This window comes from Saccoglossus kowalevskii, chromosome 19 (assembly GCF_978046115.1).
Source record: "Saccoglossus kowalevskii chromosome 19, keSacKowa6.1, whole genome shotgun sequence".
Taxonomy (NCBI): domain Eukaryota; kingdom Metazoa; phylum Hemichordata; class Enteropneusta; family Harrimaniidae; genus Saccoglossus; species Saccoglossus kowalevskii.
Window position 1 is genome coordinate 22444336 of NC_140659.1, and position 21721 is coordinate 22466056.

Consider the following 21721-nt stretch of genomic DNA (forward strand, 5'->3'; position numbering starts at 1 on the left):
TACATTTCACTGTTACCTGCTAATGTTACATATCATTGTTTTCTGTGCTAATGTTACATTTCACTGTTTTCTGTGCTAATGTTACATTTCATTGTCTTCTGTGCTAATATTACATTTCACTGCTACCTGGTAATATTACATTTCACTGTTACCTGCTAATGTTACATATCATTGTTTTCTGTGATAATGTTACATTTCACTGTTTTCTGTGCTAATGTTACATTTCATTGTCTTCTGTGCTAATGTTACATTTCACTGTTACCTGCTAATATTACATTTCACTGTTACCTGGTAATGTTACATTTCACTGTTACCTGGTAATGTTACATTTCACTGTTACCTGCTAATATTACATTTCACTGTTACCTGCTAATATTACATGTCACTGTTACCTGCTAATGTTACATTTCACTGTTTCCTGCTAATGTTACATTTCTTTGTTTTCTGTGCTAATGTTACATTTCACTGTTACCTGCTAATATTACATTTCACTGTTCTCTGTGCTAATGTTACATTCCTTGTTTTTGATTTTCCAGATACCAGGCCCTCGAGGACCACCAGGACCAATGGTAAGTATCATGTTATGTAGCATCTTTAAAATTGGATTTGGCACATGGTTTCTATAGTCTGTTAGATTGTGAACCCCATATGTATTGTTGCGTGTAATCTTAGAAAATTTCAGTAAACATTAATTTTGATACATTTAAATCAATTTCACTTGTTGCCATTTTTTTCTCATAATTATAAAGGCGGCCATTTTGAAATTCAAAATGGCCACCAGTTATCATCCTTTTTAAGCAATATATGATTCATAATCATAATTCCAACAGATAAATTATGTACTTATTCTGACCATTGTATCAATGGCTGCCATTATGAAGGTTTTGAGTATATTTCGCTTTTTATACCTCGTAGATTTTGGATTATTGGCACAGTGCTTAAACTATAAAATCAGTCTTTCAGTCATTTACATTAGTGTTATTTTAATTAAGATTTTAAAGGACCAGTTGTACAAAGTGAGAATCATTTTAACATCATAGTTGGTTTTGGTCATTAACATTCTAATATGTCATATTTGGAACTTTCTGAACGTATTATATCCTGAGATTATATCCTGAAATACATGTGAGTTTTGATTTTATAAGTTACACAGACTAATAAAGTTGCCTCTCTTATCAAGTTTAAGTTAACATACAATTCCTGATACTATAATGTTTATAACAATAATATATGTATATTATACCTCCAGGGACCACCAGGACCTGCTGGACCAAAAGGAGATACGGGCAACGATGGATTTGGCGAAATGGTATTTAAAATTCTTTCCAGTTTCTTGTAACATGTATTACTATATCACTCAATGTGATATCTGAGTCATTCTGCTACCTATGGACCTGACCCATGATGACATCTCATTCACTGAACATTACTCCTACTTTTACGTCTCAGTCATTGTACGATATACATAATGTCTGATCCACTATACAATTGTGGTGACATGCGAGTCATTCTGCTACCAACAGTGACATGTAAATTACTACCACTGATAATGATGTGGTCATTGTGTTCCCATGGTAACATCTCAGCTACTATGCCACACATTGTGACATTCAAGTCATCTCTGGTGACTCATTGGTATTGTGTCTATCATTTGAGTTGAACCAAATTAAAGATTATATTTTATGCTGTCAGGTAAACAGAAATAAAAAAAATGAGTGGGGTAACCTGCTAATTTTTTAAGAATGAAATGTTTATCATTTTTGCTCTGGTTTTTATGGTCAAATTATTTCTTGATATCCCAAAACTTTGCTTGGTGACATTGGATGAAAAATTAATTTGAGTTTTAAAATTTCTGAAACATTCAAAAAATTAAGATTTATTTTAGTTAGTTTCCAATGCAACAATAGTTGTTATTTTATGTTCTTTCACGTTATGCATTACATACATGTACAGTAACATGCTCAGGGTTTCACAATTTGAATTCAGCATGAACTACCTTAAACAAAGAAATTATTTTGCCAACAATTTAGCAGAACAGACTTGGGTGTTTATAGGGTTAATGGTTTAATCTATGTTTGTTTCAGGGACCGAAGGGAGAACGAGGAGACACTGGGCCAATGGGACTGCCGGTAAATAAAATACACATCTAATAATATGGTTGCTAAAATATTTCAAATTTATAAAAGGTTCGGTTTCGTTATAATGTGTTTAAACAACATGTTTGATTTTTTTTTTATTCAGGGGACACCAGGCAAGACTGGAATCCCAGGCAGACCAGGTCTGGAAGGACTAATGGGACCCTCGGTAAGTGATTTAACTTTTAAAAGAGTATGATACTGAACTGTATCTGCTCATTAGAATTGCACAAAAACTATTTTAAACATATGCTCCTCGCTGGCCACAGTCATTTTACTGGATGTTATTTTTTTATAGGGAGAGCCAGGTCCTAGGGGTTTAACAGGTGCTAATGGAGAACCAGGAAAGCCAGGAGAAAAAGGACCACAGGTAAAAATGACTAGAGTGCAAACAGAAGATGAGAACATACTTTGTCTCTGTAGCCTAAAAGAATGACATTGCAGTTAACTACAGATCTTTCAGCATCAGCATTGCAACCTTGACTGAGATAAAGTCTGATAAGAATACACAAAAAAAAGTAAACATCGATGTGTACTTAAAAATGACTTTGCTGGAAAAGGATTACATACAATATAAACTGGCACACAAGCATCAAAACTGACAGTTTTGAAATTAATGGCTTTTACAATTAAACATACCTTAGTTACCTTAGACAAAGCAAATTTTACTTGGTGCCACAATGGTGACACCTTTAACATAAAAGTGTGAACTGTCTTGACTGCAATGCGGTTGCTGTTCCTGAAAAAGCTGTAGAAGCCATATAGAATTTCAACAGCTGACAAATATAAGCTAGATAGAATGACACTTGCAGCCGGACAGAATGACACCTGCAGCGAGATAGAATGACACCTGCAGCGAGATAGAATGACACCTGCAGTCACATGGAATGACACCTGCGGCCAGATAAAATGACACCTGCAGCCAGATAGAATGACACCTGCAGCGAGATAGAATGACACCTACAGTCAGATAGAATGGCACCTGCAGTCAGAAAGAATGACACCTGCAGTCAGATAGAATGACACCTGCTGTCAGAAAGAATGACACCTGCAGTCAGATAGAATGACACCTGCAGCCAGATAGAATGACACCTGTAGCCAGATAAAATGACACCTGCAGTCAGAAAGAATGACACCTGCAGTCAGAAAGAATGACACCTGCAGTCAGATAGAATGACACCTGCAGTCAGATAGAATGACACCTGCAGTCAGATAGAATGACACCTGCAGCCAGATAGAATGACACCTGCAGCCAGATAGAATGACACCTGCAGCCAGATAGAATGACACCTGCAGTCAGATAGAATGACACCTGCAGTCAGATAGAATGACACCTGCAGTCAGATAGAATGACACCTGCAGTCAGATAGAATGACACCTACAGTCAGAAAGAATGACACCTACAGTCAGAATGACACCTGCAGTCAGAAAGAATGACACCTGCAGTCAGAAAGAATGACACCTGCAGTCAGATAGAATGACACCTGCAGTCAGATAGAATGACACCTGCAGTCAGATAGAATGAAACCTGCAGTCAAATAGAATGACACCTGTAGCCAGATAGAATGACACCTGCATCCAGATAGAATGATACCTGCAGCCAGATAGAATGCCACCTGCAGCCAGATAGAATGACACCTGCAGCCAGATAGAATGACACCTGCAGCCAGATAGAATGACACCTGCACTCAGATCAAATGACACCTGCAGCCAGATAGACACCTGCAGTCAGATAGAATGATAGAATGACACCTACAGTCTGATACAATGACACCTGCAGTCAGATACAATGACACCTGTAGCCAGATAGAATGACAACTGTAGCCAGATAGAATGACACCTGCAGCCAGATAGAATGACACCTGCAGCCAGATAGAATGACACCTGCAGCCAGATAGAATGACACCTGCAGCCAGATAGAATGACACCTGCAGTCAGAAAGAATGACACCTGCAGTCAGATACAATGACACCTGCAGTCAGATACAATGACACCTGTAGCTAGAAGGAATGACACCTGCCATGTGTTGATGAATTGTAGTATTGTGGTAAAATTTGTTTCCCCATCTGATTTCCATGGCAACTGTATTATCTTTCAGGGTAATGATGGTACACCAGGGGATCCGGTGAGACTTGCTTGTTCCAGTCAGCATGTTTATTATTGCATTCCATATTGTTTCATTTGTTTTCATTGTTGTTATCATAGCTGCATGCAAGTGTTTACTATTCCCTTTTTACCTATATTTACAGTATAGCTAGTGTTACAACTCCTTTTTACCCATATTTACAGAATAGCTAGTGTTACAACCCTTGTTTACCCATATTTACAGTACAGCTAGTGTTACAACCCCCATTTACCCATATTTACAGTGCAGCTAGTGTTACAACCCCTGTTTACCCATATTTACAGTATAGCTAGTGTTACAACTCCTTTTTACCCATATTTACAGAATAGCTAGTGTTACAACCCTTGTTTACCCATATTTACAGTACAGCTAGTGTTACAACCCCCCATTTACCCATATTTACAGTGCAGCTAGTGTTACAACCCCTGTTTACCCATATTTACAGTATAGCTAGTGTTACAACCCGTTTATACCCATATTTACAGTATAGCTAGTGTTACAACCCCTGTTTACCCATATTTACAGTACAGCTAGTGTTACAACCCGTTTATACCCATATTTACAGTATAGCTAGTGTTACAACCCCTGTTTACCCATATTACAGTACAGCTAGTGTTACAACCCCTGTTTACCCATATTTACAGTATAGCTAGTGTTACAACCCGTTTATACCCATATTTACAGTATAGCTAGTGTTACAACCCCTGTTTACCCATATTTACAGTACAGCTAGTGTTACAACCCCTGTTTACCCATATTTACAGTATAGCTAGTGTTACAACCCCCATTTACCCATATTACAGTACAGCTAGTGTTACAACCCCTGTTTACCCATATTTACAGTATAGCTAGTGTTACAACCCGTTTATACCCATATTTACAGTATAGCTAGTGTTACAACCCCTGTTTACCCATATTTACAGTACAGCTAGTGTTACAACCCCTGTTTACCCATATTTACAGTATAGCTAGTGTTACAACCCCCATTTACCCATATTTACAGTGCCGCTAGTGTTACAACCCCTGTTTACCCATATTTACAGTATAGCTAGTGTTACAACCCGTTTATACCCATATTTACAGTATAGCTAGTGTTACAACCCCTGTTTACCCATATTTACAGTACAGCTAGTGTTACAACCCCCGTTTACCCATATTTACAGTATAGCTAGTGTTACAACCTGTTTATACCCATATTTACAGTACAGCTAGTGTTACAACCCGTTTATACCCATATTTACAGTATAGCTAGTGTTACAACCCCTGTTTACCCATATTACAGTACAGCTAGTGTTACAACCCCTGTTTACCTATATTTACAGTATAGCTAGTGTTACAACCCGTTTATACCCATATTTACAGTATAGCTAGTGTTACAACCCCCATCTACCCATATTTACAGTGCAGCTAGTGTTACAACCCCTGTTTATCCATATTTACAGTATAGCTAGTGTTACAACCTGTTTATACCCATATTTACAGTATAGCTAGTGTTACAACCCCTGTTTACCCATATTTACAGTACAGCTAGTGTTACAACCCCATTTACCTATATTTACAGTATAGCTAGTGTTACAACCCGTTTATACCCATATTTACAGTACAACTAGTGTTACAACCCCTGTTTACCCATATTTACAGTGCAGCTAGTGTTACAACCCCTGTTTACCCATATTTACAGTACAGCTAGTGTTACAACCCCCATTTACCCATATTTACAGTACAGCTAGTGTTACAAACCCTGTTTACCCATATTTACAGTATAGCTAGTGTTGCAACCCGTTTATACCCATATTTACAGTACAACTAGTGTTACAACCCCTGTTTACCCATATTTACAGTGCAACTAGTGTTACAAACCCCGTTTACCCATATTTACAGTACAGCTAGTGTTACAACCCCCATTTACCCATATTTACAGTACAGCTAGTGTTACAAACCCTGTTTACCCATATTTACAGTATAGCTAGTGTTACAACCCCTGTTTACCCATATTTACAGTACAGCTAGTGTTACAACCCCCATTTACCCATATTTACAGTACAGCTAGTGTTACAAACCCTGTTTACCCATATTTACAGTATAGCTAGTGTTACAACCCCTGTTTACCCATCTTCACCGTACAGCTACACAGCGTAAAACTTTTTTGTTGACATTTTTGGCTGTTTCTCTTTATTACTAGAAACAGCAAAAAGATGTATAACAATTAGGTTATCACGAGGATTCTGCAAAGTATGCACAAAGGCAATACAGGATCACATTAATCCCTTTAATACATTGGTCAATATGATCACCATAATGCACTTGTATACTCTGTGGTATTCTTGAAATAACCTCTTATTATTTGTTATTTCATTAGTATGAATATTTAATTTTGTAATTTACATATTAGCAAGGATAAGATGATGGATTGCAAGTGGTGAGGTATGCGATAAAGATCTCACACAAATTGCGAGATGATCACAAAAACACTTGACAAATATACATTTCTCAAAATGAGCTATTCTATGAAAGACCTTGCCTGACATGTAGGCGTGCGTGGCACCCTCGCTAGCCGAACGGCATCAGACTCCACGTTGGAATTTGAGCACCGCAGAGGGTGCAACTTGTGCGACCTTGTCAGGCTATGAAAGAACTGGTTCTAGTTTTCAGAACAAGGCGTTTATTACGTGCGTTTTGTGTTTTTGTACATGTATATGATCATATTCTTGCTCATATCTCTTTTCACAATCAAACCTTTCCAAGCGTTCATTGCGTTCTGTAATGCTATTGGTTAGAACCGTGTTAAATTGACTCGCACATGAAATATGGAATCTTCATTGCATATCTCCATACAATGTATGTAAATATAAAATTTGCATAATTTATCTTATAAATTCGTGATTATAATAAATTCTGTCGTCTACTCACCTACATTTCAAAATCCAATCAACAAGTTGCAAATTCTCACTTATCGATGTATGTTCATTAATTTTAATTTCAGTGTGCCTGTATCATTATTAATATTGTACATGAAATGTATGCAATATCACCCATTGTTGAGAGTGAATTAGTCCACCTCTATTGTTTTAGTGTTGGATCATACCAAATCGTCATTGACATTAGACGTGTACAACTCTGCATGATTCATTTGCCAGGTTTTTTGTAGCTACTACTTGTTTTCATTGTATTGTATTGATAAAAGCATGGTGTTTACGTCATAATTGTTAAGACCCTGGATTCTTTCACAGCTTTTATATGGGTTTTTATTTCCATATTTTTAACGCCAAAGTCAACTTTTGATCCAAAATAATACAAGAATACCTTAAAATGTGCACAATATTGGATTAAAATTGTGATTTTTGGAAAATATGGAATCAGTGATCAAAGATCAGCCTCAGCAGTGACATGAAATATCACTATTTGATCAGTTTCATGGTCAGATATCAGCCAAAGGTCATTATATGCAGTGATGGGGTCAAAACTCTTGAGGAGGGTCAACAGTCAAAGTTCATTTCATAATAGAAGCTCTGAAAAGGTCAAGGGTCATCACACATTTGTTTTATTTTCAATTCCATTGAATTTGTTTTCAGTAAAATCAACATGGATAAAAAAAAAATCACTTCCTGTATACTCAGAATGTTCATTAGTACTTCTGTTTATTTTGTTTTAATACAGGGTCCTCCTGGTCAAAGAGGCGATAAAGGAGACAGGGTAGGGAAATCTGTTCACATTTTTACACCAACAGAAACATTATATATTACCAGCCCATATACAATGTATAGAGAACCGAATTAATACTTCAGACTTGATACTTTATTGTAAATACTTCTGTCCATAGCAATTATTGTAGAATACTTTATTTTTGCTTGGAATTTATTTTCGCTATTTTTGCTGAAGGGATGATTCTGTGAAAATAAAATCCAGCAAATATACATTTTTTCCTATATTTCACATTAAACTCATCAAAAACCGGTGAAAATAAATTCCATACAAAACGCCCAAAAAGCCTTTTCAGCGAAAATTAAATCCAGCGAAAATAATGTATTCCACAGTATGTTTTTCAAATTATAATATTCATGTTGATGATACACTACAGTGTGAAAGTCAATTCACTTGCTCCTATGATAAACATGTGATGTTTTTGAAAGTGTGGAAATTGTAATTTAGTTATATCTTGTACCATATGCCCAAATTAAATGTTATGGACAAATTTCAGAGTGCCCTTTTACATAACACTTCATTGGCAAGGTATTAATGATTTAGCTATGTTTTTTTGTTTTTTTGCGAATATACATTAAAGTTTGTTCCTTTCTTGGCAGGGTGATATGGGTAGGCGGGGTAAAAAGGGTAACCGAGGAGAAAAAGGAGAGCCTGGTGCACCTGGTCTTGATGCGCCGTGCCCCGTGGTAAGTTTACGAATCCATAATTTTCCAAATTTGGAGGCTCATTCAGAGTTGATTATTGATGCACTGGGTCACTGCTTACACTATCAAATGAACCCAACATACGCAACTGTTTAAGGATAAATAGATATTTGGATGACTGTGTTTAATGATTATTAGATGACTACAAGCAAGACATTAAATTGCATGGCAAAAATGCCAAGTGATTCTGAAACATGTATTGGCCAATCACAATGAGTTCCGACAAATTTTAGGATTTTGTTAGCATGTTGCTGCAGGTACGAGTGACATGTAGTAATATTTTATAATTGTTTACTCTCAGGGACCTGATGGACTTCCGCTACCGTGGTGTAGTGGCACATATAGTTTTCCAAACACGTAAATTACAAGGTAATAGTAATTCATTTTCAGTGCAGTTATATTGTTACTTGAAGTTTTATTGGAATATTGAAAAAAATAATGGAACAATTTGGGACAAGAACAAGTTTACAGTAGAATGAATAGACTCTTATTCGAAGTCTGTAGCCCTCACAGTTTCTTTTGAGAGAGGTCTGTCAGGTGAACTCAGAAAGAGGCTACTTTTCTTCCTAAAGTGACCAATATTTTTTCCCTCCATGTTTTGCATAGATACATTATTTTATAAGAGACCCAGAGATTAATACAGTGCATGTAGTATTTAGTGAGGAACATGAATATAATTGTATATTATTATTCTTGTTCATTTTTGGTCAGAAATGCTCCTATCCATGCAAAACATTTATGCAATGGTGCATAACTTTTATTCTAACTTTGTTCCGCAAAGAAAAGATTGTAAAGTAAAAGGCAGCATGTACAGCCATCATTAATTTGTTGTTATTCTGTATTTTTATTTGTTATTTTATATCTACATTCTCAATGGGCAAGTATGTAATAATTGCTTTGAAGTAAAATTGCAAAATTGTTCTTCGGGGAGACACTGCAAAAGTAAAGGAAACTTTAATCTCACCTCACAAACAGTTCTTGCTTTATTTTTCAGACTGAATTTTACAAGAAGAGTGTCTTACTTAATACACTGTGTTGAATACAGCAAAAGATTGTACATAAAGATATTGAACTATCAAAAAGGCTATTATAATAATATTATTGTTATTTGAATGTGTTTAAAACAGTTTATATGTATCTAAATGTCCAAAATATTTTGAGTATTGTACTTTTAGCTCACTTCGGAGTATTTTTTTTTTAGCAAACGATTGGTTGTTAGATATACTCTAATTTAAATAGTTCGTCATGTGATACATCTCAGCCAATCAAAGAGAAGGATCAAGTTGTTTTTAAATATTTTTTTTTTTGCAATCAGAATAGTTTTTATCAGATTTTTATTTTTGTTTAAATGACATTATAGTGTAACTGTTTATTTTTTTTGAAAAAAAATAGCTCATGTAAATCGATCATCAAATGAAATTTTAATATGAATGAAATGTTTCAACTGTACAAGGCTTATTTAACTACTCATTGAGGTTGAAGTATGGAGTAATTTGCGTGGCAATGTTCAGTGTAACATTAGGCAAATATTGTGCGAGACAAAAATATTATTTTTATGCTGTTCTGTATATGTTATGAGGTCTACGATGCAGAATAAACGATGGCGCAGAGAGCACAGAGATCCTGAACATCCAATCACGTGGTGGGTTGCGAATGAATACGAGAGATCAGTACTTTATTTGAAGTTTAGTTTAGAGTTTAAAATATCAAGCAATGAACAGAGTACGACAACTGTTGTATTATTAACATCTGAATTTTAATTAACCTTATTCGATATGAAGACTGTATTTTTAAAGACACACATTTGTATTTTTAAAGACACACATTTGGGTTTTGGCATTGAGAGTTGTTGGGAAAGGGGGAGTTATTTATAGCATAAATAAATCAAGTAATGGTTTACTAACCCTAAATGATAAAAAAAAAATGCTCTGTGTACGTCATATCGCTATGAATCTTGGGATTGACTTGTTTTATCAGGGCGTAGATTGAATAAGTGAATAAAAACCATTTGTAAATCAAAAATAAAATGTTGGGGTTAGATTTAGACACGTTCCATTTCTGTGATTTTTTTAACCTTTTCACCACTAGACTTCCTGGCTTAAATTTTCCTGCACTTTTTTATTTCTTGTATTCCTCAATATTTCTTGAAATGAACAATATTTTTAGAGCCAACAGACACAAATTTGAGGAAATTTTCATTTTTTTCGTAAAAAAAAAATTGGCTATTTTTTTTTTTTTTATCTCTGAAGGAAAGTGCAGACTATAAACAGGACTATTTTGTGAATTTGTGATAAAAAAGAGGGAACTGGTGGTGAAAAGGCTAATGGGCACAAGATGCTGGGTTTTCGTATCTATAGCAATAGCAATATGTCTAAGGTCTTTATCAAGTTGGTTACCCAGTTGTACTCTACACTTTGTGTATTCCGGCTTAGTGGTAATAGTTTTGAGGATTTTGGACGATTAAGACTAAACTGCCTACTTATAAATAAAGAAAAAATGTGCAACATAAAATAAAGCAACTAGAGATTCTGTTACTTTGTTCAGAATAAGTCCTGGCAAAGTTTCAGAAGTTTACTATATCTGAACAGTTTTTAAGCTTAAATTCAATATCATGCTCTATTTAAAAAGAACAATTTGCATTATAGAGCTTGTTTTTCTTGTACATTTGTAGGCTGTTAAATGAAAATCTAGTATTTAACTGTTCAATATATTTATAATATTGCTGTGTATATACAAGATACTGCATGCTTAGTGTATCACCTGTTGGGCCAGATGTTATGCGTGTTTTAAGATTTCAACTAGACGAGCCAAAATTTTAAACTTGTTCTCCTCGACTCACCAACATTTTAAACTTGTTCCCCTAGACTAGCCAACATTTTAAACTTGTACCCTAGACTAGCCAACATTTTAAACTTGTACCCTAGACTAGCCAACATTTTAAACTTGTACCCTAGACTAGCCAACATTTTAAACTTGTTCCCCTCGACTAGCCAACATTTTAAACTTGTTCTCCTAGACTAGCCAAGATTTTAAACTTGTTCCCCTCGACTAGCCAACATTTTAAACTTGTACCCTAGACTAGCCAACATTTTAAACTTGTTCCCCTCGACTAGCCAACATTTTAAACTTGTTCTCCTAGACTAGCCAAGATTTTAAACTTGTTCTCCTAGACTAGCCAAGATTTTAAACTTGTTCCCCTCGACTAGCCAACATTTTAAACTTGTACCCTAGACTAGCCAACATTTTAAACTTGTTCCTCGAGACTAGCCAAGATGTTAAACTTGACTCTCTAAACTACATTTGTGTAGCTAAAATGTTAAACATGTCCCCCTAGAATAACCAAAGTATGTAAAATATTGTTCTAGCAGGAATATAATTTTCATAAATATCTTTTATACGTAAAATTATTAGTTTAGTTATCCAGGGTAATAGCTCATTTCGTCACTGCCAGTATTTATGGTTAAAAATATTTTACATCCCTGATAATCAGTGTAAGTTTGCAAATTATCCTTATAAGGAAAAAACAATTAGCATATATTTTGAAATGCCAATCACATGGAACCTTTCATGGTTCAAAAACTGAAATGTTATGTAATGAATATTTTGATTGGTTGATTTCCCTTCGGAATGTTTTTTTTTCTCCCTGGCAATTCCTAACCCAACAATCTCCGACACAGGGGTGCGTATGTAATATATATATATATCAAAAGGGTATCAAGTCTTGCTTGCTTTCTGCAAGGTGTATTTTGATTTTCTTTCTTGTTAAGTATTTAACCAATGATCTATTGTCTTTATAAGTTTGCTTCAAATTTTAAGAATACAGGGAAATGTTTTCTTTAGTGTACAGTTGATCTGTACTGAGTTTTCATCAGACTCTCTCTGAGAAATTCTTCTCTTTGATTCAACCGTAGTGGTGATATATCCTCGGGGGCGGAGCTACGTCACAGACGTTCCACGTTGCTAAGACGCGCACCACTGTACCATGCATTTCTATGGGCTCTGTGCGCGCTGCTGTGGAACGCCGGTCGAGCCGGTGAAAATTCGAGAAAACAACACAAACTCAACTTTAAAGTAATCGCGAACAACCAAATTTATATATGTTACACACGTAGGGCTAATCTTGTTACACTGTTCAGAAGAGTCAACAATCACCCCAAAGTACCGTTTTATGCGAGTTTTGGGCCTTTGTTTTCACCGCCGTGGGTTGCCAGGTGGTGAAAATGCCCGGATGTTCGCCCCCGAGGATTGGCAGTCATTATGTGAAATAATGTACGGTTAAACTGGTCATTATATAAAATAATGTACAGTTAAACTAATCATTATATTCAGTAGGTAGTTTAAATCGAACAAATATTTTATTAACTTGAAATGAACATTGCCCTTTGATTTGTTCCGGTAGTCACGTTTTTATGTTAATTTGAATCAAATTAACCAAAACTTCCCAGTGTTTGGTGCACCTACCTTTTCCGCAGGATGTACATGTAAGGTTATATTGCACTTAGATTCAAAATGAAATATGAGCTTTACGTTTTGGTATTTGTGGGACACTGGAAAACGTGCCTTTTAAGCAATCATGTTATTTTATCTAAAATGTAATTTCATTAATTGTTTATTCTTAAGAGTCTGTTAATTCACACGCAAGTCAAATTCACTAAAATGGCATACTAGTCGGTAGTGTTTTACCTACAGTAGGCTACTGTACGTTTGTCGCTTAAAAAAAATGTTTAATTAGAATGAAATAGATCAACATGTTACGAAAGTGAATTGTCCCAAATTAATGCTCTCTGGGTGAAAGATAATCCCTGATCACAAAAAAAAATAAAGATCACACCAAACCTTTTTGCTGTTAAGTTGAATGTACCATCATGAAGGCGTAAACTCTTCCAACACCAAGATAAACTTTATTTCTATATTTATAAGTTTTGATCAAGGGCTGTAAGCAATGGGAAATGTTTGCTCCATAATTTAATGTACAAAAAATTCAAAAGGTTTAATGATGTGATGGAAGGCTGCATTCCTGTATTTAAAATTGTTTTTCCCTTCTACAAAAGACGAAACTTCTAGTTTTTCCCATGTCAATACTGGTAATATTGGCAGAGAATATATATGTATTGATATATGTGGTTTATAAAATACCTTTGTAGATGTTTTCATTTTATTTTATTTTATTATAAAAACAACTTTCATTACTTGACAGTCAGTAATTGTAATTGTTGCTTGGTTTGTGGGCGCAATCAAATATAACTGCTGCATCTCTTCACTAAGTGTATACAAAAACTATTGAGATACAAATCAAAAGAACTTACCTACTTTAACCTGTGCCAAATTATTAAATCAAAAACATTACTTTATGTATCATATTTTTTCTGTTCATAGAATTTTTCTTCACTTTTTTCTAAAATTCTGACATAACCCCCTGTCCCCCCAAAAAAAAGATGTGGCATACACAACTAATATGTGCGATGACTCAAATCATTAAATATTTTTTCCAAACCATGTGATTCATCCAAATTTATTGTTTACAATTATTATTGGCATTATTTGTACAATTATGGTGAAAATTGAGAGAAAGCCATGTGCTCCACTAAAACGGTATTTCAGTGGAAAAATTGAAATGCTTAAAATTAGTCGCAAACAGTTTCTGATGAAATAACCACAATATCAGCGGTAACAAAAAACTTTAAATGTTGTCCAAATTTCTCTGTAGTACATTTAGTTGAGTTAACTCTATCTGTCGCACATCTCCTCCAAATACCTATTAAGACATATTCATGTATTAACATTATGATGTTACTGCTTTTGATGCAGGAATCTTACAAAGGACTTTGTCATATATATAATTATGTATTTTGTAAATATAATTGTAGCAATAATAATAACATAGATGCATTTTAGACTAAAATTAATAGATTTTAGGAGTATGTGAAGAGATTTATATTTTGAAAGTGTGTGTTATAAATGTGTGCGATGGGAAAATGTTTCTCTTTTTTTAAATGAGTATATTTTTGCTGTAGTTGAAAGTTTTAGTAAAACCTGTTATATTATATGAACATTAAAAGGCATTTAAATATCATCTTTGCTGTACTGTTATAATTCCAGTTATTGTAATATGTAAATGGGTAGAGACGCCATTTTACACCTCAATCTGAGAAATTACATCTTTTCTTCTTTTTTTTTAATGTCAACATTTTGGTGTTTCTTTATGAATTTGTAAGATATTTATAGAAGGCATTATATTCAACTTCTTAATCAAAGAAAGCTTAGAAAGAACTCCCGTGTGCTGAGAGTATTGAAAACACATTAAAAATTAATTCAAAATTACCTGTACATGAGATATTGATAGAAAAGCTGAAAACTAATTATGTACATCAGGTAACTAATATGAACAGAACAGAACAAAAAAAATTATGAATTATTATGCTAATTAGAGAATTAATATGAACAAATTTTAACCCAAAATTAATCAGGCCTGTCTATTGTCCTAGAGCATTTATGTACCAAATTTTATTCAAATGTGATGATCAGTAATTGAGATATCAGTGTTAATTAATTATGTTAATTAGGTGATTAATAAGCATAAATATTTACCAAAAACTAATTGGTTTCTGCATAGTTCTCTTTAAAAGTTTCATTAAAATCCAATTTGTGGTTCTTTATATATCAGTGGAACATTATGCAAATTAGGTAATTAATATCCAATTAAAACTAATTAGGTCTCTGCATAATCCTAGAAGATCTATGTAGCAAGTCTCATTGAAATATGATGATTACTACTTGATATATCAAAAGCTGAAAATTAATTAATTATGCAAATTAGATAATTAATATGTACTCATATTACCCTAAAAACTATCAGGTTTGTGCAGTGTCCTATGACATCTATGTACCAAGTGTCATTGAAATGTGATGATTACTACTTGAAATATCAAAAGCTGAAAATTATTTAATTATGCAAATTAGCTAATTAATATATACTGATATTAGCCTAAAACTATCAGGTCTGTGCAGTGTCCTATGATGTCTATGTACCAAATTTCATTGAAATGTGATGATTACTACTTGAAATATCAAAAGCTGAAAATTAATTAATTATGCAAATTAGGTAATTAATATTTACTCATATTACCTTAAAAACTATCAGGTCTGTGCAGTGTCCTATGACATCTATGTACCAAATTTCATTGAAATGTGATGATTACTACTTGATATATCAAAAGCTGAAAATTAATTAATTATGCAAATTAGCTAATTAATATATACTGATATTACCCAAAAAACTATCAGGTCTGTGCAGTGTCATATGACATCTATGTACCAAGTGTCATTGAAATGTGATGATTACTACTTGAAATATCAAAAGCTGAAAATTAATTAATTATGCAAATTAGGTAATTAATATGTACTCATATTACCTTAAAAACTATGAGGTCTGTGCAGTGTCCTATGACATCTATGTACCAAATTTCATTGAAATGTGATGATTACTACTTGAAATATCAAAAGCTGAAAATTAATTAATTATGCAAATTAGGTAATTAATATCTACTGATATTACCCAAAAAACTATCAGGTCTGTGCAGTGTCCTATGACATCTATGTACCAAATTTCATTGAAATGTGATTACTACTTGAAATATCACAAGCTGAAATATAATTAATTATGCTAATTAGGTAATTAATATGTACTCGTATTACCCTAAAAACTATCAGGTCTGTGCAGTGTCCTATGACATCGATGTACCAAGTGTCATTGAAATGTGATGATTAGTACTTGAAATATCAAAAGCTGAAAATTAATTAATTATGCAAATTAGGTAATTAATATGTACTCATATTACCCTAAAAACTATCAGGTCTGTGCAGTGTCCTATGACATCTATGTACCAAGTTTCATTGAAATGTGACAATTACTACTTGAAATATCAAAGCTGAAAATTAATTAATTATGCTAATTAGGTAATTAATATCTACTGATATTACCCTAAAAACTTTCAGGTTTGTGCAGTGTCCTATGACATCTATGTACCAAGTTTTATTGAAATGTGATGATTAGTACTTGAAATATCAGTGGAAAAGCCGAAAATTGATTAATCATTATGCAAATTAGGTAATTAATATTGCACAGATTTTTACCCAAAACTAATCAAATCTGCGCATTAGTTTGGAGCATCTGTGTGCCAAGTTTCATCAAAATCCAATGAGTGGTTCTTTAGATATCAGTGGAACAGTCATGAAACAGCTAAAAATCAGCTAATTATCATGCAAATTAGGTAATTAATATGCATGGATTTTTACCAAAACCTAATCAAATCTGCGCATTGGCCCAGAGCATCTATGCACCAAGTTTCATCAAAAACTGATGTATGGTTCTTGGGATATCAGTGGAACAGACGGACACACATACACACATACACACACACATACAACCACACTAACTGCAAAGACTCCCGTTTTGTGCTTCGCACACGAGAGTCAAAAACTAAAAGCAAATCGGCTCAAATACGACTTGATATAAAATATGCCCCCTCCCCTCTTGTAAAATAGTGAACACGAGTCTATTCAGCTTGCACCACTGCAACAACATACTTTGCTTTAAAGTTAAAACAAACTTCAAGATTCTTTTTTCAGTCATTTTTAATTGCAAAAAGAAATAGGAGCTTGTACATGTGTCTCAGTGCAGATGGTAAAGAATAAACTCCTTCAATGGCAAGAGAATACTGTGACTGGCCAGGAGTCTTCTGTCCCTTGCCTATGAAATGCACAGTAGAGCAGTCACATGGAGTGTTGTCCTATTACAATTCGTTGTAAGTAGAGGCTCTGTTTTCATGAATGGATGCAAATGTATATAATATCTAACTTTACATCTGACCTTTCACATTCAGGTCTCGGAGAACCAGCAACTGATCTTGTGTTACCGTTTTCTATAATTTGCTGTAATTGGTTGACAAATCTTGTCTGATGTAGCGATCAGAATTAAAAATGACTGTGGCCTCAAAGCCAACTTCCTTTTGACATTAATCATTGAATTTTATCCAATGAAACTAAACATGCTGCTAAAATGGACACATTCAATGTTAATGTGTGATTTCTCTCAAAAAACTGTTAAATTTTAGAGGTTCTAAGAAACTCACTATGGTTTCATTTTATCAGAAAACTTGTTTTTTTAAATGAACTTTAAACATTAACATTTTTATGATAAAAACAGAATTATATTATGTAAAAAAAGGAATTGTTTTTAGTCAAATTAGTTGTTTGGTTCTTGTGGTTGTAGGTTATCTGCAGGTGGCACGATGGCTGGCGATGGATCCATTAAAGCAGCCGAAGGTTGTTCCATTGCTCCAACCATGCTTTGCGTCATGAATGATGTCCACTCAGTGGCCCAATCTTCTGCATCACCACTGCCAGTTTCGCTGCTCCCGCTCACATTCAGATCCAAAGACTTGTTAATGATTTTGCGTAAATCACGTTTTCCATCTTTGTCTTGCCGTTCAACTTTCATCTGGCCTTCGGGTACAACTGAAAGGATAAAATATTTATTTTCAATTAATGTTCGACCAAAACCAGTAATTTTTAAATCACCCAATGTGCAGTTTCAACATGAAAATTTAACCTACAATGCCTCAAGGTAGAGACGTACAAAATGTACCTTGCTGATGTCATCCTAGCGCGTCATGTTTTGTGTTCAGCCGCTTAGCCGTTAGTGTCAGATTAAAAATATGGATAACTGTGAAATATTGAAATAAACAACGATATCACCGTGAAGCGAAATAACTGAAGAAATTCTCTCGACAAGGCTACGCAGTACATGCCAATAGAGGGCGTGATTTCACTTTGGTGTTGTTGTCCATGGCATCACTTGTCGTTTCGCAAACTCTCGCAAACTGCTTGAATGAAAACAATTTTTTTTGCATGAATCAATAGTTTATCAATTGCAATACTTTTCTGGAACTTATTTGAAAATTCACTATCTACTCAGAGGTGACACGGGTAAACCAAAAAAAAACGCACATCATGTTTTAATTTGCCATTTTCCTTGGCATTTCTCTTTTGGAGCCAACAAAATTTGAGTAATTTTTTTAATTTTTACTTGAAAACATGGCCATTTTTGTCCCATTCTTCTGTACAGACTATAAACAGAACTATTTTGTGATGAAAAGAGGGAACCGGTAGTGAAACGGTTAAGGATGTATTAATCTACATTTACATGCTATGCCATTTTTAATTTTGAAAATCTGGTAATTATTAAAAATTTGGGAAGGTAAAAGTCACTGTAATTTATTCACGTGTTTGGAAAGAGCTGCAAATGTAAGTAACAGCAAATTTCATCAAAATCTATAAATAGTGCTAAGGTACAAAAGTATGTCTACCTTAACTTGTTGGACATAACTACTCCCGCTCCCACTCAATTGACTTTCTACAAATTGTAATATGCAAATTTCACAAATTAATGTTAATTATTAATGGAAATTGCTTCATCAGGATTGAAAGGATAATATTGCATTTTTTTTAGTAGAACCATGTCATAATATGTAAACAAGTGAACAGGATACCCCAGCCTAACAATGCACGTTCAGCTCAAGTTATCCATGATTAACTTATAACCATACCTGCGTTGTCTTGTTCCCTGTAGTCTTCCTGCTGGTAATTCATTTCTGGTCTCTTGACTGGTGGCGTGTAGTACATTACACAACAGGCGCATCTACTGTTTGGTGCAGGAGGCAAGTTGACACCTGATAATCCATTTATCATATCTGGAGAGTAGTGCAAAACTTGTACGATGGTTGGCTTGTTGCCTTCGGTGCCAGGTGGTACAGCAATGCGTCTTTGTACGAGTGGGATGTTCGGACCAAGGTTGTTGTGGTTGTTGTTATTTATGACTCCACTTTCACGGCTATTTTCTGATGTAGCTGCAGCTGTCATTGGAGTGCCCTGGTATGTTATGACATCTGAGACTTCTGAGTTTTGAGAAGACTTTGCATCGTCATCACTTCCTTGTATGCTGTCTTCGGATTCTGAAGCATAAAGGTCCACATTCTCACCACTTGGAGCTGCTGTGCCGGGCAGGGCTGGGTTCTGCCCATCTTCACCGGATGCAGGTTGCGGGTCATCACGATCAACGGGGAGCGAATTTTCCAGGTTAAGATTGGGAGATTGTTGGATAGAAACAGGGACTACTATCTGCTGATCTGGAATACTTGCAACAGGAATATTTAATGGTTGAGGTTCAACTAATTGTTTTTGTTGGCTCGCAGCTGCGTTTATCCTATCAAGTTGCAACTGTACATCTCTCACTAAGCTCTCATGACTGGGGGCGGGCATGGGTGGGTACTGTAGTGGTGCACTCCTCATTCCCGGCTGAGACATCACATCTGACTGCATAGCTGCTTTTTGTTGTGGACTAAGAATAGCCATGACTGTGTTCTGGGAACACTGAACAGGATTACTATTGACTGGGTACATAAGGGGTCTCTCGAGAAAGGATGAACTGAAGTTTGGCAAGGTGCTGGCACCAAAGGGATAATTACTAGGCATGTAACCTTGTGTATTGTAAGGCATTCCCTGACATGTTGGATGCACTGGAAATCCTGGTGCAGAAGAATACTGGACTGGAGCGGAGTATGATGAAAGATACCCTGGGTAACTTTGATTCTCTTGTTGTTCTCCATTACTTGGGGGGTGAAATTGTTTTGCTGAATGTGAAGAATTTTTCCGCAATGCAGACAGGTTCAAATCCTGCAATGGTTCGCCTTTTCTCTTGCGCGTCTGTGTACTACCTTTTTTGGGACTGGTTGGTTTTGTTTTATCATAGTTTTCATTCAATGACCAAATCTTTCCTCGCTTCCTTCTGCTGTTGTCCATGGTACCAGGGCGTGATTTAAATGTTGGATGAATGAGAGCGTGTCGAATGGAACTCTGCAGATAATAAAGAATCAACACAGTTATAATCAAGTAGACTGTGAAAAATTAAGATGCAATCCTTTGGAGTTTTGAAGACGTGAGATAATAAAAAAAAAACTAATTTTAAACATCCTAATGTGGAGGTAAGTCAGAAAAATGAGTTATCATTCCTAAAGCCTTCTAAATGCATTTGAAAACTATTTTAATTTAGAATAACTGGGTCCAAAAATCAAATCACAAGTTATAGAAAACGAGAAATATTTCGCTATTTATCAATACACTAAATCTCGTAATCATATTAATGCATTGCTGTACTTCTTCTTCAATTGTCAATTATTCTTCAATTGTCAATTATTCTTCAATTTTCATGTGTGCAATTTGGTGACTTGATGACACCCCAAGATGATGAGTTGTTCAATAGTTTCCAGTTATTGACAACAAACTGATATCTTGTGATGTATAACATATTTCAAACGCACGTATCAAATGTTGTTGACAGTACATTTTATCAGGGCTTGAGCTAGAGTACATGCCTTACAAACTACTGTAAACATGCACACCAAGTGGCATTCCATTTGAAAAATGTATTAATTTTAATTCAGTTAAAATTCTGGCTTAAACATTGTGCAGAGTCATTTTCACTTGCCAGCTTGTAAAAGTCCCAGCAAAAGTAGATCTAGTTTTATGGAGAGTGTAATAACCAGTAGACACGCTTGGAGGTACCTGTGCATACCTCATCTGTTTGTTTGTTAAGCATGGATTGCTATGGATACAACAAATTACACAACGGAACATCTCTATTGGATGTTTTTAAACTCACCATCCATGTTCTCTTACTCTTTTCTGACATATTTCTGTAATAGCTGTATTTTGCTCTGTAAAAAAAAATATAGAACTGGAGTTTAAAATGACCAACAATATATGGATTGTCATCCAGCACCTTTTAGCCTCAGTCGTAGGGCCTAGAAAAACAAAGTTAGTGTTTTTCCTGACATTGCCTACCTGCCTTTTTTTGTTATAATAATGTTAAAATTTCTTAGGAAAACAAAAGGCGAGGAGAAATTGTTATATTTATGAGCCATTATCCCTATATGCATATCTATCATTTGCTCCGTCATGGGTGTGGGATATTATAGACAGTACCGGTATCTCTGTTA

The 21721-nt window shown here is 34.8% G+C and overlaps 1 protein-coding gene across 5 annotated transcripts in view; it reads left to right on the top strand.

Moving 5' to 3' along the window:
• The window catches only part of LOC100373263 (uncharacterized), a 113608-nt gene extending 98869 nt beyond the window's left edge, over nucleotides 1-14739 (top strand). For 4 of the 5 annotated variants that reach the window (XM_085493932.1, XM_085493933.1, XM_085493934.1 and 1 more), the window contains 10 exons: nucleotides 528-569; nucleotides 1250-1309; nucleotides 2085-2129; nucleotides 2242-2304; nucleotides 2434-2505; nucleotides 4234-4260; nucleotides 7918-7953; nucleotides 8562-8648; nucleotides 8968-9035; nucleotides 9661-14739. In XM_085493932.1, the coding sequence (XP_085350058.1) occupies nucleotides 528-569; nucleotides 1250-1309; nucleotides 2085-2129; nucleotides 2242-2304; nucleotides 2434-2505; nucleotides 4234-4260; nucleotides 7918-7953; nucleotides 8562-8648; nucleotides 8968-9027 (492 nt within the window). In that variant the 3' untranslated portion in view covers nucleotides 9028-9035; nucleotides 9661-14739. The remainder of the gene's footprint in view (nucleotides 1-527; nucleotides 570-1249; nucleotides 1310-2084; nucleotides 2130-2241; nucleotides 2305-2433; nucleotides 2506-4233; nucleotides 4261-7917; nucleotides 7954-8561; nucleotides 8649-8967; nucleotides 9036-9660) is intronic. The other variant, XM_078009181.2, reaches the window with a different exon arrangement.
• The last annotated feature ends 6982 nt before the right edge of the window (nucleotides 14740-21721 follow it).